Source organism: Alligator sinensis, unplaced genomic scaffold (assembly GCF_000455745.1).
Source record: "Alligator sinensis unplaced genomic scaffold, ASM45574v1 scaffold763_1, whole genome shotgun sequence".
Taxonomy (NCBI): Eukaryota; Metazoa; Chordata; order Crocodylia; family Alligatoridae; genus Alligator; species Alligator sinensis.
In genome coordinates this window covers 149761-167236 of record NW_005842744.1, presented here as the reverse complement: position 1 = coordinate 167236, position 17476 = coordinate 149761, and the positions used below count along the sequence as shown (strand labels likewise).

Here is a 17476-nt window from a genome sequence, read left to right as displayed (position 1 = left end):
CTTTCCCTGCCTGATCTGCTGCTCAGCTTTGTGCTCTCTGCCCTGCATAGTGTAGGTTGGTCACCCCTGCTTTGAAGGGAAAGTAAATGTACAGAACATGTCTTGTGTAATCCATCCCCTGACATCAGCTATCAGTGGTTTAGAAATGTCAGACTGTTCTGTTTCATAACTATCAAGGATAAGTCCTCTATGAATTCATTTAATCTCTTTTTGAACCTGACTATAATATCTAGCTCCTGTGGCAAGAGGTTCCACAAGTTAACTACATTCATGTAAGAAGGTAGTGTGCTTTCTTTTGTTTGTTTTAAACCGGTCTCCTGTTTATTTCTTTGGGTGTCCTCTAGTTCTTGTATTTTGGGATTTGGTGAATAGCAGTTCCCTATTGACTTTTTTCCCACACCCTTCATGATGTTGCAGACCTCTATCATATTCCCTCTCAGCCTTCTCCTTTCCAAAATGAAGAGTCCTAGCCTTTTTAATCTCTGCTGTATGATAGGTGCTCTGTACCTCTAAACAGCTTCATTACTCTTCTCTGTACCTTGTCCAATGCTGTTGCTTCTGTTTTGAGATGTGGAGACTAGAACTGCACACAATAGTCAAGTTGTGAGTGCACCATGGATTTATATAGTGGGATGGTGATGATGATCCCTATTTTGTTTTCAATTCCCTTCTTAGTGATGCCCAGCATTTTATTGGCTTTTGTGGGTGCCACTGCACCTTGAGATGATGTTTTTAGAGAACTATCTACAGTGATTCTAGGGTCTCTTTTCTGAGTCATAATGTTTAGTTCAGAGCCCAGTATTGTGTACATATAGTTGAAGCTGTTTTCTCCCACTGCATTACCTTGTACTTGTTGACATTGGGGTTCCTCTGCCAATCTTTTGCCCACTCATTCAGTTTTGTGAGATCTTTCTGCAGCTCCATACTATCAGCTTAGTATTTGACTACCTAGACTCATTTAGTATTATCTATAGACTTTGGAGATTTCAATATGCATTCTCTTTTCTAGGTCACTTACGAAAATGTTGAATGAAACCAGGCCCAGCACAGATCCCTGTGGGACCCCTCTATTGACCTCTCCCATCCTGAAAAGTGACCATTTAGCCCTACCCTTTGTTTCCTGTCTTTTATTAGCTAAGTTTATGAAAGAGATTATATGATGTTGTGGTCTGTGATAGCAGAAACTAACTCAGTAACCCAGCATGCCCCTTTGAGTCCTTGGTACTCACCCTGTATGCCTGAGTCAGTTGAATATCAAGCAGAGAGTATCCTGTTTCCGCCTTCTGGCAAGTGTATTTGAATGGACACTGTCAAACATGGACCAGTGTACTGGTCTGTACATTTTCACATTCCCTTGACAATAAAAGATCTTGGAGGATATGCCAGAGCCCAGTTATGTCTTTAGGAGTGAATGATCCAGACCTCAGTGTACAACCTGTTGCAGGCAGTCATTACCATTGATTTTCTTTCAACAGTCAGACAAATCTTTGGTGCAGGCACAGAGCCTGACCAGGGAAGAAATACATATTTGATTTCCCCTTATGTCTTTTTCACATAGCTTGACTTAGCACTTCACATCATGTGTATCCAGTAGGGCTGTGCAACACTTCAGTTGCTGATTCGATTCGGTAGAGATTTGGCCTGATTTGGTAGCTGAATCTCCTGATCGAATCAGGAGACCCTTTAATCTCTCCGAATCAAATCAGAACCCTCCAAATTGAATCGGAGAGATTCAGAGAGTTTCGATGATTCAGACATAGACACAGCTTTAAATGTTTTTTCTACACACCTCAAGGTACCAGGTGGTTCATGAATGCTGAGATGCTGGGATGGATGGAGTGTCCCACAGGAGCATGGGGGGAGGGGGGTGTCCTCAGAGTGCTCAGCAGTGGATCCGGAAGTGGACCAGAAGAACTTCCGGTCTGCTTCTGGGTACGCTGGGGAGCGCACAGGCCCCCCCCGTACCCCCTACTCAGTGATTGGTGCCTCCTGGTTCTGGGAGGCACTTGGGGTCCCCTGTGGCTGATGGCTGAGCTGAGGGGTGCAGGGGCACCCCCCTGCATGCTCGGCGGTGGACCTGGAAGTGGCCTGGGATTACTTCTGATCCACTTCCGGGTTTGCCGCCAAGCACGTGGGGGGCCCCCCAGCGCTCCTGTGGGACACTCCATCCACCCCACTATCGCAGCATTCACAAGCTGCACATGGTACCTCGAGGTATATAGAAAAAACATTTAAAGCTGTGTCTATGGCCGAATCACCGATTCACCAAATCATCATTGAATCTTCACATTCAGATTCAGCCAAATTGAATCAGGGACAGTGATCCGAATCAACAAATCGAATCGCTGTCCCTGATTTGGACCAAATCCAAATCATACAGCCTGTTTTGCACACCCCTAGTATCCAGGCTCTTGCTCTTTCAACTGCTGTTGATTCTAAAGTCTAAGTTTTGGGTCTAAACCAATTTGAAAATTATCCCTTTCAGCAGATTAAAAAAATTTGAGATATCCGTATAAATAATGTATATTTCAGACAAACTGAATTTAGATGAATTGTTAGTCCATGTTAGAGGAGTTTATTTCAGCCACCTTTTGCATTCTTAGAGATCTGAGTCTAGCCCATGTCAACATAGAAAAACTGATCTGGCCTGGAAACAGTGCCCTCAAGTATGCCAAACCATTCTGCATGGGCTGCCTGGAACTGGAGACTATGTAGCTGCATCTTTCAGGGAAACTAATTAGATTTGCTGTGTGCCAGGACTAGCCCGTGTGGTAATCAACTAGTGGAACGTATTGGTCAGAAGGACCAATGGGGACAAGGTAAATTACTTTCTACTCCACATAGCAGCAGACTATAAGTAGGAGAAAGCTAGTACAGACTAAAACATGAGACTGTAAACATTACCATAACTTGGGCCATTTGCCTTTCCTCTCAGGCCTGCACCTGGAAAATACCAACATGCTCGAGTCACTTAATCAAATTATTTATAGTAACATCCTCTTGAATGACAAAACCAGCTAAAACCACTCACGATTACCGTTTTTCCAATGCAAATGATTGCTCAGGTGAGGTAAAGTAGATACAACATAGATCTATTTTTATATTATTATTATTATTATTACTATTATTATTATTATTATTATTCCTATAGCAGCTGTCAGCAGGATTTTGTCGCCAAGATAAAATGCTGATTTAACCTGATGTTAAAGTAATGTTCAAATTCTAGAAAAAAGTCTCTGTGGCCAGGTACAGACATTACACTTTTACTTGTATAAGTGATTGGAAACCAGCCTATACCCGTAACAGAACAGAAGTTCAACACAGAAAGCGCAGATCTATGCCTGTAACAGAACAGAGGTTTGGCACACACACACTAGTTTAAAAATGGCAGAACCCAGTCTAAGGTTTGCAACCCCCCAGCAATGGGTGAATATGTGTTCTGTTCTCTACCAATCGAAACTATGCTGCTTAGAGAAAACTGCTTAACTTAGATCAATTCTACCTCAGGCTTTTTCAATGTTTGTACCTAGTCTACATTTGTAAGCTAGCCCAAAAAGAAGGTTTCTCACACCAGGTATTATGTATTACATAATAATAGTTATTTGTCTGACTGGCTTTCCCAGCAATATTACACACCATGGAAGATTTAAGAAAGCAAGCAAAGCTTTTGACTCTAAGGACCTTCATTGTCCAGCTCGATTAGAAATTCCAGTCTTATGTGGCAGTACATTTTCAACAACCCTGACAACTCTGCTATATAGCCTCTTATAATAATCCAGATTCTCTGCTGATATAAATTGGCATTACTTTGTAGAAGTCAGTAGAGCTACACCAACATAATTGTGAGCACCTGGTCCAATGCTAAATGTCTGTCTTGTTTTTCTTTCTCTTTTTCCTATTGCATTTCTCTTCCCAGATTTGTGTTTGAGATTTTTAAACCCATTAATATTAGGAAAATTAAATTTGTGGTGTCTACAACATTTTTAAGTAAACAGCACTATTCACAAGAGCATTGGACCGTTTCATTTACTGCGGTTTTAACCACCAGTTTAAACCGTCCTGGTTTTAATTGAGTTTTGACTGCTGGCTTTTTCAAAAAAAGTTTTGCCAAAGGTTGGCCTACTTTGGAGAATGTATTTCATTCATGATATGAAATGTCTAGCAGTTAGACCTATGTAGAATTTTTTTAAAGCAAAAATGTTATTCTTTAAAGAAAAAATCCTGTTTCTGATCACCTTAAATAATATTTAACCTATTAAAAGTAGGAAAATAGGAAAAAATACTGCACTTCATACTTCACTTTGTTCTTCAATATTCTGATTCAGAATATGATTCTTTTTCATTTCCTTTGGTCTGCTGTAGTGCCCCTAGACTTCTGGCCTGGCCACTGCAGGCATGTGACTGCCTTTCTGGAATCAAAAGTGAATGTCTGTTCACTTGCTTATCATCAGTTCAGTCTTTGCAGCTTAAACTAACTTGCAAAGACTGAATTCAGCCTTCGGTTTTTTTACTCTCTATACTTAGCCTACGTATTGCAGATGAAATGTGTAAGCTGACAAATCAGCTGGCCTCACACTATCTAATCTCGATCAATTTTGCATATGATTTCAGGTTTTTCTTATGTATTATAAGTAGGGGTCTACCTAACTTGAAGAGGCAGGCGGCCAATTTTGTGGGCAGATACCAGGGATAATCACCATTGTCATGGGCTGTGTGTGGTGGGGCTCCCAGTGCCTCTTATTAACCAAGGGGCCCCCGGTAGCCCTGCCCCTCACCTCTGATTGGTTGTGAAGGCTGTCCATCATGCGCCCCCCCACTGCAGATTGGTGGAAGGGGGGGTACACAACTGGCAGCCCTCTCAGCCAGTCAGTGGTGAGGGGTGGGGCTGGAAGCCATCTTGTCGGCAGCCTTCTTGCTGGCAGCTCCCCTCTGCCTTCCCCTATGGCAGGATACATAGATGGGCTATAGCACCATGAAGATTGTTGGCTCATGAAGACCTACTGACTTTATTTGCAGTAAGTTATGTGGGGTTTTTTTGCAGTGAGCCATCTGAATTTCACAACATTCACTATTTTTCATGGATCCTTTCCCTTTTTTCATTTTCCACAAAAATTGTGCAATTGCAAATTTGGTAGGTCCTTAATTATAAGCAGTCACTCATCTCGCATCTGGAATTGTGGCATGCTTGCTCTGAAGTTGGTCAAGACCAAATGCTTTTGGATTTAGTTGCTGATAAGGGGGTTTTCCTCTTTGTACAGCAGTATGTAGCTGGTGATTTTGACTGTGTTATCCTGAATTTCAGTCTGATGTACATGTACAATTTTCATGTACAAAACTCCTTTTTTCCAGCAAAGATTGAAGGCATGTCATTCAGCTGCCCTACTTTGTTTTTCCTTGAAGTTGGGGCATAACAGGTCTTTTACAGTTGTCAAGGTGGCCTTTGCAGCGTAGTAGTTTTGAAAGTATTTCTGAACCTCAATCACTTGACTATACCAGTAGGCTTCACAAGAGTTAGATATGTCACTCTCAGGAAAAGTGACAAAATGAAAGGCACAAATATAGCCTATAAAGAAGTTATGGTCTTCTGCCACTTTTTTGGTTCCTGTGGATTTCTTCATGCCTTTTTGTTTTCATTTTGTTTTAATTCAGACACATTTCTTCTTATTACAGTTATAGTTTACTTTTACTTTTGTGGTGGCAAGAGTTGAACAGTATTCCAATTTCTTATGATTACTGCTAGAGAATTTTCTGGAATGTTTGAGAAATGTTTGCTTGATGAAAGGCTATTTAAATTAGTTTTAACCACTATTCTAGTCAAAACTAAAAAAAGTGAGTTATTTCATAAGTCATTAGCAGTTAATTCTGCCATACAACTCCAATAATTAGACACAGAAATACAAGTAACTTGGTTTTCAGAAATGCTGAGCCGCTCTATTTCATGGGTCTGCTCTGGGAATGAATCAGGCCTGTATAGTTAGAGGCAGTTGTCTGTAGGGTTCCCAAAGCACTTGCTGCAAAAACTAGAAGCCGTATATTGAATGAGGCAAGGGACTGCAGGAACAGAAGGGTTGGTCTCATGGTTATGGTGGTTGAATGCTACCCTGAAGAACTGGGTTTTATCCTTGCCTCTGCTATAGATTTCTTACATACTGTTGAACAAGTAACTCAAATCAGACTTTTCAGAGGTGGTCATTAAGTGTGTGTCTTAAGGCCCCCATAGACATTACAGTTAGCATATGATTAAGCTGTTAATTGTACCATAACTAGTAATCCTGCCACCTGTTCAAGGAATTAATGGCACTATAAAATGGGAAACTAGGCATAAAAATATTTCACAAATGATGTGTAATATCTTTGTGGCTGATTTACATTGCACCTTAAATTGAACTTGTGGCAGGGTAACCAGAGCGAGCTGTTTGTGGGTTCCAGCCCCAGGGTCACATGAGTCTTGAATTGACTCGTGTTGTCCCTGGACTGGGAGCAACAATCAGCCAATTGTCTGCACCAGCAAGCAGTAATCACGCCATTGGGACCTGGTCCCTGGTCCCAAATCATGCCTCCTGTGGCCTGGCAGGATGCACAAATTGTTGGGATCATGGAATCAGATCCCATCATGCTCTTAAATGAATGTGGGACCTGATTTGAGGAAGTGCTATGCAAAAACCACAAGAACAGAAGCCGTCAGAAATTATGCTATGAACATATAAAATGCTGCATATTGCTATGTAGTATTTCAAATTGGGCACCCAAAACTGTAAAGCATTCAGACATTATAGTTAGACATGCCATCAGAACAATATTTGAATAGTTAGCAGTAATCAAGGCACAAGGGTCACGCACAACCAAAACATTGATCATTTGCTCCTTACCATTGTCTGTCCTGTACACAGAGTGAGGCGAAGGTTTTATGAAAAACAAGTGTGTCATCATGTAGTTAAAAACTGTGTCATGAAGGCAATGCACAACAACGACCTAATTAACACTGCACAAACAACCTTAATTCTGGTATTTCCTTTTTTTATGTTGCACTTTATAGCCTATAAGATATTCTTTTAATGTAACTTTATTTTGGGTATAATTTAAACACCATATTGTCATGATTAAGTAGGGGTGTCCTTCAAATCCAGTATGCTACTTATACAAAATAGTTTTAAACAGAAGCAAAGATGGCTAGTGCAACATTTTCATTATTTTCTTAACAGACCATTATAAACATCTGGGATCTGGATGTACCTGGTGTCAATAAACAAAGTGACTGGAAGGAATAGGCAACAGCTAGCTGTCAGGACAAAGAGGAACTGGATTTCTAGTATTATCAGATCATAGAGTCCTCTCTGCTATCTTGTTTGTTTCTACGGTCCCTAAAATGATAAGGCCTCTGAAGTAATTTTTGAGGAAAGGAGTCTCTGAGGTCTGTCTGTACATTGTCACCAGCAAACAGCTATGTAAATAAAAATCTTCCTTTTTTGAGTAGGGGCTGGCAGATTAAGGGAATTCTCAGGTAAGCATTGTTGAACAGACAGGGAAGTTTGCTCAGCAAAGTACTCAGAACTTTCCTAGCTTGAAACATCTGTGAAACTTTCCTTTCATTATACATCTGTTTTCTGCCTGCATTCACTTGATCACTAAAAAAATCACAGACGGAACACATAACCTCCCAGCTCTCAAATCTTTGGGAGGATGAAATGAATATAGAGGATGCTTTACCAAAAGGAGCTGTATTTGTGTTGGTGGTATTATTAAATATAATAGATGAAATTGGGACAATATTTAAGCATGCTGCTTTTCTGCAACATAAGGTTAGTGCATTATCCATTATGCTACAAAACCTTTTGTCATGGTCATAAAACTAGGAAGGGCAACTAAAGTGTCAGTCCAAAATTGAACATAGCGAATGAGGTTCAGATGTAAGGCTTAGTGATGTAATACTAGAGAAACTCCACTGACAAAAAGACATCTCAAAAGATAAAAAGGAGAAATTCTGGCAATTTCTCCTTACAACATTTCTTTATCTTATCAAATCAGTAGAATTGATTGGCGTTCCTGAGTTGAGATGGTTTCCTAAATTGAGATCCAAGTTTCTGATCCAGGAAACCCTTTAAACAGATGCTTAATCTTTGATAATTAAACTCAATGAGACTTTCCACATGCTTAAAACTACTCACTTTTTAAATGATGTGGGAGAACAGGTGTAAGTAGACAGTTAATGACTAAACACAAAACTAGTCCAAAATCAGCTAACTTAAGGTCAGATCCTTATCCTGTTGAAGTCAGCAGCAAATTTCAATTAACTTAACTGAGATCAGTATTTGGCCAGTGTAAGGCTCCCTGCAGATTTATGTTTATACGATTATGTAGAGTTTCATGGTATATCATGTTTTCATTAGCTGTGAGTTTACCCAGGATTGTGTCTCATAACTAAAGAGATTTGTTATCTGTGGGCAGGTGTATACTGTTGCCCTGTGGGGTCAGGCCAACTCTCAGGATCTCAATATTGTGCTGTTAGACAGGAGGGTGTGACACAATTGCACATATACAAACACACAAATCAATTGGACACACACACACACACACACACACACTACCAACTTAGGCACATACACATCCAAACTAGCCTAGGCACATGTATACCTATCACCAATTCAAGCACATACACTATACACCCCAAAAGTTAGACAAAAATCAGTTGTCCATACCCACACACTCAGTACACATACACAGATCGCTAATTCATAATATCATACACGCAATGACATATATATATACACACACACACACACACATATATATATACACAAAGATACACATGCACTCACCAGTTCACACACATACAACCCACCTACACATAGGTAAGTTCCTAACTTCAGTGGCACGGTATGTATGTGTGTGCTTGGGGTACCTGGGATACTTGGGGGAAGGTTAAGGTGAGAGAGAGAGTTAAAGCGTAGGGAGTGAAAGTTGCCAGAACTGAGATTAGAACCAGTGGACTAGAGAGAGAAGCTGGCTGAGGAGCTGAGGCTTGGGGTTACTTAGGGTAGATTGGGGCTGGAAACTGAGGCAGACAGCTAAGATATTGGGGGGGCAGATAAGTGGTGGCAAGGAGGAAACAGACAAAAACTGAACTTGGGGTTTCAAAATAACAAGTTTCTTAAACAGACAACACACTGCACAGCCCCATGAAGTTATTGGCACGCACGAGCGCGCACACACCCACACACATGCACGCACACCCACACCCCCCCACACCCATACACACAGAGACAGATGTTGTCCAGTAGGTGTTGTCCAGAGCGGGGTCGCCAGCAGGGCCTCTGGGTGGATAGGTGGTGTGGCAAGGTCCTGGTCCAGATGGAGAGCGCATCCCAAGGAGTCAGTCTTTACTACCCCTTTTATGGGGCAGAGTACCTCTGATCTCCTATGGGGAGGGCCTGTCCAGGCAAGGTCAGTCCTGTCCCAGAGGGCACCAGGTGTTCTTACTGAGCATGTGCAGCCTGGCACAATGGTGGGTTGCCTCATCTTTTGTTTCTTGAAAGCTGATGGGTGGTTCCAAGGGCTGGGTCGTTGGTCCATGTATTGGTGTTGATGGTTTGGTCATTCAGAGGGAGCTATTTTTAGACCTACTGCCATTGTCTCTCAAGCATCCTTATTTATCCCCATTCATTTAGGAACCAATTTACATAGGAGGGGTAGGTGTGAGTCATGGGTTACACAATCGGGCCTGGGGACAGGATGGAGACTTGACAAACAAAATGGAAACTTGACATGACTTATGCTAACTTACATATGTAGGCCTAAATCATATAGTACCAGTAAAACAGTAATATAGCACAGTAAAAATCAATATAAACATAATAATTATACAATATAAAGAAGGAGAAGAAACGAAACAAATAGAACTTGCTACCCAAATAAAATGCTGATGCTTATCCTATGTCTTAGCTCACATATACTTATTTATAGGGAATAGAAACGGAAAGAAAAAGTCAGAAATGGTTGGGGAAGGGGAGGGGGAATGCATTTTAAAAGGAAAAAATAGAAAAACTGGGGGTTTTGCTACAATACCACCTGTACATTCATTACAAGACCATTTCCATGAAACAAGCTACTTATTCCCACACTGCATGAGTTACATGTTAAAAAAATGTCTTCTGTGTTCTGTTAGAAAGAAGCTGGGTGTGCTTAATGTTGCTTTCAGTAGCATACCCAAAACAGATCTTGAGAGTGTAGCTGGGAATACAACAAAAGGCTACCAAACAACTTTTTTGGCAAGCAGTGTGTATGGAGCGTGAATGAATGAGCAGAGCTCGTTTGGTCCTGAGATCCCCAGGAAGGCAATAAAAATATACCCAATAAATAACTCAAGAGAATGGCTGAGGAGGGGCGGAGGACTTAAATATCTGACTGACTGTAATGTATTTTTGTGTGTGGAGTTTCCCCCTTGTCATTCCTCGTAAGATATTTAGTATTTATTGCTCTTATGTATCTGTATCCACTGTTCACAGATGAAGTTATGGAGTGTAGTGCTCTATCTTTCCAGTTGTTTTGACTTTAAATGTTGTAGGGACAGTGTTGCTAATAGTGGGGGAAGGTTTCCCTGTCTCCCCATGATTCATATCTTTTCGCTAGTCTCCTTCCTGGTTGCACATGCACGCTTTCTCGCTCGCTCTCTCTCCACCACCACTATTGTGTCTAACTTTACAATGCCATACATTCACCCTTTTTTCTCCTCTTTTCCTTCAGGAAGAGATGGGTATTGCCTGTGAGTTGCTGGAGTCAGACTTCCTCAAATGCAGCGTGGGATTTCCTTTCATGAGATCGAAGTCCAGGGTAAAGTGCTGACACTTGGTTTCATGACAATAGCTTATGAACCTCTCTGCGTCAAGGGAAGGGGTAGAGGAGAACTGCAGTGTAAATGCACTTTGTGGCACTGCTGATTTCACAGCTGTCCCCCAGGGCTGCTGTGGTTGCCTTTCCCATTTGTGGTGAGGTGATGCTGCTCTTTCCCACCAAACAGCAGTGCTGTGCCCATTGCAACGTACGTGCAGTGCTAATGAAAGTCGACTAGAATTTGTTATGTAATACTTCCCCAACAGAAAGCTAAAAAAGAGCCCTCTATCTATCCTGGCTGTTTTTACTGCCCAACTTTTTTTTTTTTAATTTTGTCTTATGTTCTGAGAAGTACATTCAAATATAGCCATAATCAGATCAGTGCCTACAAAGATGACATTGAGCCTTTTCAAAGGACTGTCTCCCAATGACATCTAATTTTGCTTATTTAAGTTCGAAGATGAAATTTCCGACAGTGATATCTGGCAATCCAGCTGCTCTTTATGTCTCTATATAAATAAATGATTTGTTAGCTCATTTGCTGAACTGAAAAAGCAAAATGTAATACATGTATGAATTGAATGTATATTTCATGATATTATATAAATGTATTGTAATTTTTTTGACGAACTAAACTGGTGAAGAACAGTTATCTTGGGCTGAATTAAAAATACTTAATTTTGGAGTTTTTAATAACATTTTAGAGCATTTTTAATAATACCAAAGGGTGAAAAAAATCAAAATATTGATGTCATTTTGAATTGAACACGTGAAATATTTTGTTTAAAAACTTGTCAAAATGAAAGCCTTTAAAAAAAAAAATTCCTCATTTTTTTCTGATTAAATGGTTCGTCAAATTCAACAGAAATTGGGAAAATATTTTGTTTGACTCCAACCTGCATTTTTTGGTGGAAAAAAGGGTTCGGTCCTAAGAATTTCACCCAGTGGTACCTCCTTCATCACTAAGAAAAAGCACTCCAGGCAAAGCTCAGTGTCCAGTTTTATTGTTGATGCAGGTGACAGAAGAATAGGTGGATTGCTCCTCTGCAGCTTTATTTAATCTATACAGCAAACGACAGAAAAGTATCATTTGTAAGAGAAATTGAGCAGGCACAATTTGAATATAGGAAGCAGATTCAAGGAATTAAAGGCAGCCATTTTTACAAAGGCTATGTACAGAAGTTAATTTTCTCCAGGGAGAGTTCCTGCTCTATGGGGAGAAACCTTGAGTGTGCAGATGTTCATAATTTTTCTCCCAGACTAAAAGTAGCCGCTCGGGGTGGGGTGAAGGGATACGGGATAGGATGGGATGGGGGGGATAGGGGATGGGGACTTGGGAACAACCACAGTCTAGTGGTTCTTGGGAGACCAAATGGCTGTACAGGCAGAAAGTCAGCTTTCCAACCACTATAGCCCTGATCCTCACTTGTGGCTAAGGAGCATTCAGCACAGCTGAAGAGGGGAGTCATACAGGAGGCTTTAAGCCACAGGACCCCATGGGTGCTGCACAGTGCTATTCCCTCTGCAAAAATTAGAGCAGCCTTTTAGCCTCAAGAATATTATTTTGCAGGTAGATGCAGTGGAAAGGAATATGAGTCCATAACTGAAGTGGGTTGGCAGACATGTCATTCTAAAATAGGAAAAGGGAAGTATATCTTTGCTCAATGCCACCTTCTCTTTCCATAGTATGAGTTCAGCGTGATCTTTGATACAAGCCGTTTGTCTGGGGAAGAGGAGATTCTTACGTTCCTTATCACTGCCCAAAGGTAAGGAGACTCTGGCAAGCTATGACTCTTGAGCATATGAAGTTAAGTACTGTTGGTTCTCCATTGTAGAAAAGCTTGTTGACATATATGGTAGATAAATAAATAAATAGAGCTAAATTCATATGTCCTCATGGCACAACAGGACTGAAAAGCTGTCTGAACCACATCCTGAAGACTTCTTTCAGTGGCGTGGACTCCAGAAAGCTGTTGCCTTTGCATTTGGGCTGTTGAATCAATAACATTTAGAGCCAGCACTTTGTGTCCTCCTGACTGTATTGGGGTCCAAAACAGCCCTCAGGTAGCTTTAGGGTGAGGGGATCTCAAGTAACAATCCACTTTTTACCACTCATCTCTGAACTCAGCTGTACCTGAAAGTCACAGCCAGTTGGGCCCATTTGCTCCAGTGCTTAAGTGAAACAAATAGTTAAGTTCAAGTAAAAAGTAAAAAAAAAAGAAAGAAAAAGGCACCCTGTAACAGGTTAGGCACCTGAGGACCCATTGTGATGCCCCTACAGGCTGCCTCATCCCTGCTAAGCTGTGTCTCAGCTTTGTTTCTTAAGGACTCACCTTGTTTTTCTGCCCACCATGTCTTGTTGGAAGCTTTATGAAAGGGAGACGGCCTTCAGAGACTGATGAATGCGGTGCTTGCTCTCTTCTTCCATGGTTGACTCACCTGATATGGGTTGCCTTAAGGAAGGGGTGGGCAGTAATTTGGGCCCAACAGCTACAAAAGCTGTTTGTGTGACCTGTTGTGGGTCGGGTCAGCACCACCCCTGCAACAACTCACCAAAACTCCCTATGTCGGATGGGGCCCCGGGCACCGGTGTTCAGGAGTGGGATGTGCGGACAAGGCTGGGATCATAGGGCAGGGGTCATGGGGCAGTGACAGTGGTTGGGTCAGAGCCACTATCTGCTGCCTGCATGCCCCTGCGACGGGTGTGGATTCTGTGGGCAGGGGCGTGCAAGGAGCAGATCACAGCTCTACCCTGCCCGGGCTCCACACTGTCACTGCCCTACGATCCTGGCCCTGGGCCTGGACCAGCTCCTAACCTGCCCATGCACCCTACCCACAAGGCTCCCCAGAGCTGTGTCCAGGGCCAGGATCTTGGGGTGGTGACAGCGCAGGGCCGGGGCAGAGTTGCAAGCTGCCACCAGGCCTCACTGGGGGGGGCTGCAGCACCCAGGAAGGGGAGAGGAAATCTGTGAGCCCTGCAGAGGAGGCTTGGGAGGAGCTTAACCTCTCTCCCTCTTCCCCTCTCCTGTCCCCTTCCCTGGCCCACGGTGGACAGCCTGCAGGTGGGAGAGGAAGCAGGGTGGACCTAGCAGTGACTCCATGCCCCACCACTTGCAGCAGCCAGGACTGAGCCAGGGCCAGGGCTAGGGGAGGTGAGGTGAGGTGAGCTGGGGCATCCCTGTCCTGTGACAGCCTGCAGCTTACCCTAGGATGCCCACGTGGTGGCAGCAGCAGCCCCCTGACCTGCCAGCTCAGCAAAGGGTAAGCGATGTGGGGGCAGTGGCAGCAGTGGGAGTCCTGGTGAGGGCATAGCATCTGGGACTGGCACCAGGGCAATGGCCAGGAGCTGGTCTTCATGGAGACTGACCCTCAACCTCGCATGTAGCTCCCTGATGGGCGGTCTCCATTGAGACCAGCCCATGCCCCCGGATGCAGTGCCCCCACTGGAGCTCCCACCACTGCCACTGTCCCCACACCTCTGTGCTCCACACCACTACACCCCACGCCATGCAGGGAGGTCTGGGGGCTGCTGCTGTTGTGTGGCCATGCCAGAGCAAGCAGGATGACACAGGATGGAGGTGCTCTAGCACCACTTGACGGGGCTGAGACACACGTGGTGGGTCAGGGAAAATCACTCTGTGGGTTATATCCAGCCAGTGGGCTGTATTTTGCCCACCATGGCCTCAATGGCTTAACTCATGACCTCTACCCACCCCCATAGTCACAAACATGCCTCCCTGATAATACGCAGCATCACATCCAATGGGACACTTGTCCCCAAACCACCAGGCCACTTCAGACCATTACTCCCTTTTTAAGGCTTTGGCTTTCCCAGCTTCTGCCCCTGTGCTGTAGCTGGTCCCTTGCTGGTTAGGCCCACTCTACTGGGCCAGGCTTCCGGGTCATAGCCCTACCAGCCCAGGCTCTTTGGGGTCTCCATCCCTGCTCTGGCACTGAGCCTCCCCGGGCTCTCTCTGTCTGGGCCCCTGGCCCCATCTCCACCCTGCTCCAGGCACTGAGCCTGCCCAGTCTCTCTGTGTCTGGGCCCCCGGCCCTGTAGCACTGAGCGCTGCTCTGAGCACTGGGCCTCCTGCCTCAGGGTATGCCAGCCTCTGGGTTCTGGCCTTGCGCCCGGTCCTCTATCCGTGCCCTGAGCCTGACCCGGGGAAGAGCTCAAGGCAGTCACAGGCCCCTTAGGCACTAACTAATGGGACCTCCAATAAACCACCAGTTAGCCAACTAGCTAACACAAGTCCTTATTCCTTTGGGCTGTGTAATTAACCTTAGTTAGTTACACAACCAATCACTATGCTCTGCTATTTTAAGTACAGGGCTGCATCCCTGGTAGCTTAGAGCCTTTGAGGCAAACAGCCCCAAACCAGTCTGTCTGACAAAGTCCTTCTCAGGGCATAGCTTCTTTTCCAGCAGCCTGCAAAGGCAGACTGCTCCCTCCCTCTCTAGCTGTGGGCTCTTATACTGCCTAAGCCCTGCCCTGCAAGTCAGGTGACTCCCCTGTCAGCTGACTTGCACCCTGGGTCCTGCTTTGCTGGTTACTACAAAGGCCTTGTTTTTAAAGAGGCCATACCACTTTCTAGTAACAGGGGAAGGATTCCCTGTTTCATGCCTATATTCATTAGACTATCAGGGTTTTTCTCTGACCTTTTCTTGAACATACATTTTTTTCTCCTGCTGATCTTCTGTGATCAAGCTGCACGAGACAGCTGAAGAGCATTTTGTCCAAAGGACATTCAGAAACTTGCTGTGTGTGTGGGATTAGGCCAACTGCCTGTTTGAATACACAGCACTTATAATGTGTGCATAGGGATTTGATCCTGGGGCCAGTGAAAGCTGTAACACACGCTCTGTGCTTTCTAGGATGATCTGCCAGAATGAAGCAAGCTCCAACTGTGATTAGGTCACGTGAACTGCGTGGACTCCTGTGGGGATTGATGATAGCACAGCTTTATTAACCCATGATCCTAACGCTGCCACTTCTCATAAAACATTAACCGTAGCTTTCACTTTCTGTGCTCTTGGATGTAACTGCAGATGCCTGGAGGGGCCCCATTTTGACTTGTCCCATGTCATATTGAACATGATCATTCTTAATTCCTTCTTCCTGATTAAAAAAACTTGCATAGGACTGCTATAGATGAGAGACAAGCACTAGCAGTTGCTCATTGACCCTGATATTGTAAAGAGTACTTCCCACCCACCAAATAACAGGTGTGTGGAACAAGATCCTATAGCATATGTTGCTGCCATGAAATACAGTAAGAGAGACCTCCACATCAGAGGATCAAGACTGTTTGTGTCTAATACATTAGAGAGATTTTATTATCCATGCAGAGCAGTTCATCCATGTGAAAGGATGACCCTGTAATGCTTTCAAGGTCAGCAAGAACTCTAGTCATTGACCATGTAAATCCTAAATGTTGCACAAGCTAAGCCTCTCAGGGCTCTATTAATTTTACCCAATCCACTGTTTCTCAGAACATATAGAAACAGTGAAGAGAAAAATGGGCCAGTTTTCTATATTACTCTGGATCTTGAGCATCCTTCTCTGTCAATGTAGCGGGTAATGTTTTCAAGAGGTTTACCCTAAGTCTATAAAGCAACTAACAATAATGTATTAAAAACCTAACAGTCCATTTTAACATTCCCATGCCTGTCTTAACACATAAGGACCCTAATGTCAACTCTCTGTGTTAGTTGTCACTTTGTCAAAATGAGGGGAATGCTGGGACTCAAGGAAACTCTTGTTTGCCCTATAAATCACTGGTTTTGCTTTCTCCCATAATGCTTCGTCTCAGATTTCTAAGTCATGACAGCTAAGAGAAGAAGTCAGTCCCATTGGGGTGGGAGAAGGAGGTATTATCAAGAGTCAGTTTGTGTGTTAGTTTGTGCAGAGTACAGGGAGTCAAGGGGATTAAGAGACAATGGTTTCTTATGTCAAAAGGAGTAGGGGAAAGATAGTCTTGTGGTTAAGGATCTAGACTGAGCTATTAGAAAGAGGGATTCAGTTTCTGGCTCTGACCCACTTTTATATGCAATTTTGGGAAAGTTGCTTAACTTCATGCTTTGGTTACCCATCTATCAAATAACAATACTTTCCTACTGGTAATAGAAAGGTAGTTGTAAGGCACTTGGTTACTACACCAGGAACAACTATGAAAGGCCCATGAATAAATGGGAAAAGGGAAATCTATACTGTGCTTCAATCAGGCTGTGATGAATGGAAACATCCTGTTTCCATAAGGTACTTAAGCACAGAGTAGCTCTTATTCTATGGTCATACCACACAATGCTGGATATGTACACATCAAGTTAGCTGTTAAACCCGGCTCTGCTAAAATGGGGCCTCCCTTTAACAAAGGGGCCACTTGCGGCTACATGTTTGGTAGCATATTCTGAATCAGCCTAAGAGTCATTACTATTTTTTCTATGGATTGCAAAATGTTCAGTTTTTTAAGTGGAACAGAATTATTCACTAGAGCTAAATTCACCAAATTACTAGACCCTTTTGTGAAAGTAGTTCCATTTTAGATGTACAGACATTTATTGAAATCACACTACCCATATTTGATTGGTTCTCCCTGCAACTTGGAGACTATCCTGTGCCAAAAAAAGGAGTGGGGGGGGAGGGGCT

At 43.3% G+C, this 17476-nt stretch overlaps 1 protein-coding gene across 1 annotated transcript in view; it reads left to right on the top strand.

Moving 5' to 3' along the window:
• The window catches only part of ITGA9 (integrin subunit alpha 9), a 373158-nt gene that overhangs the window by 257533 nt on the left and 98149 nt on the right, over positions 1-17476 (top strand). The window contains exons 19-20 of the mRNA XM_014525097.2: positions 10741-10827; positions 12514-12593. Coding sequence (XP_014380583.2) covers positions 10741-10827; positions 12514-12593 — 167 coding nt within the window. The remainder of the gene's footprint in view (positions 1-10740; positions 10828-12513; positions 12594-17476) is intronic.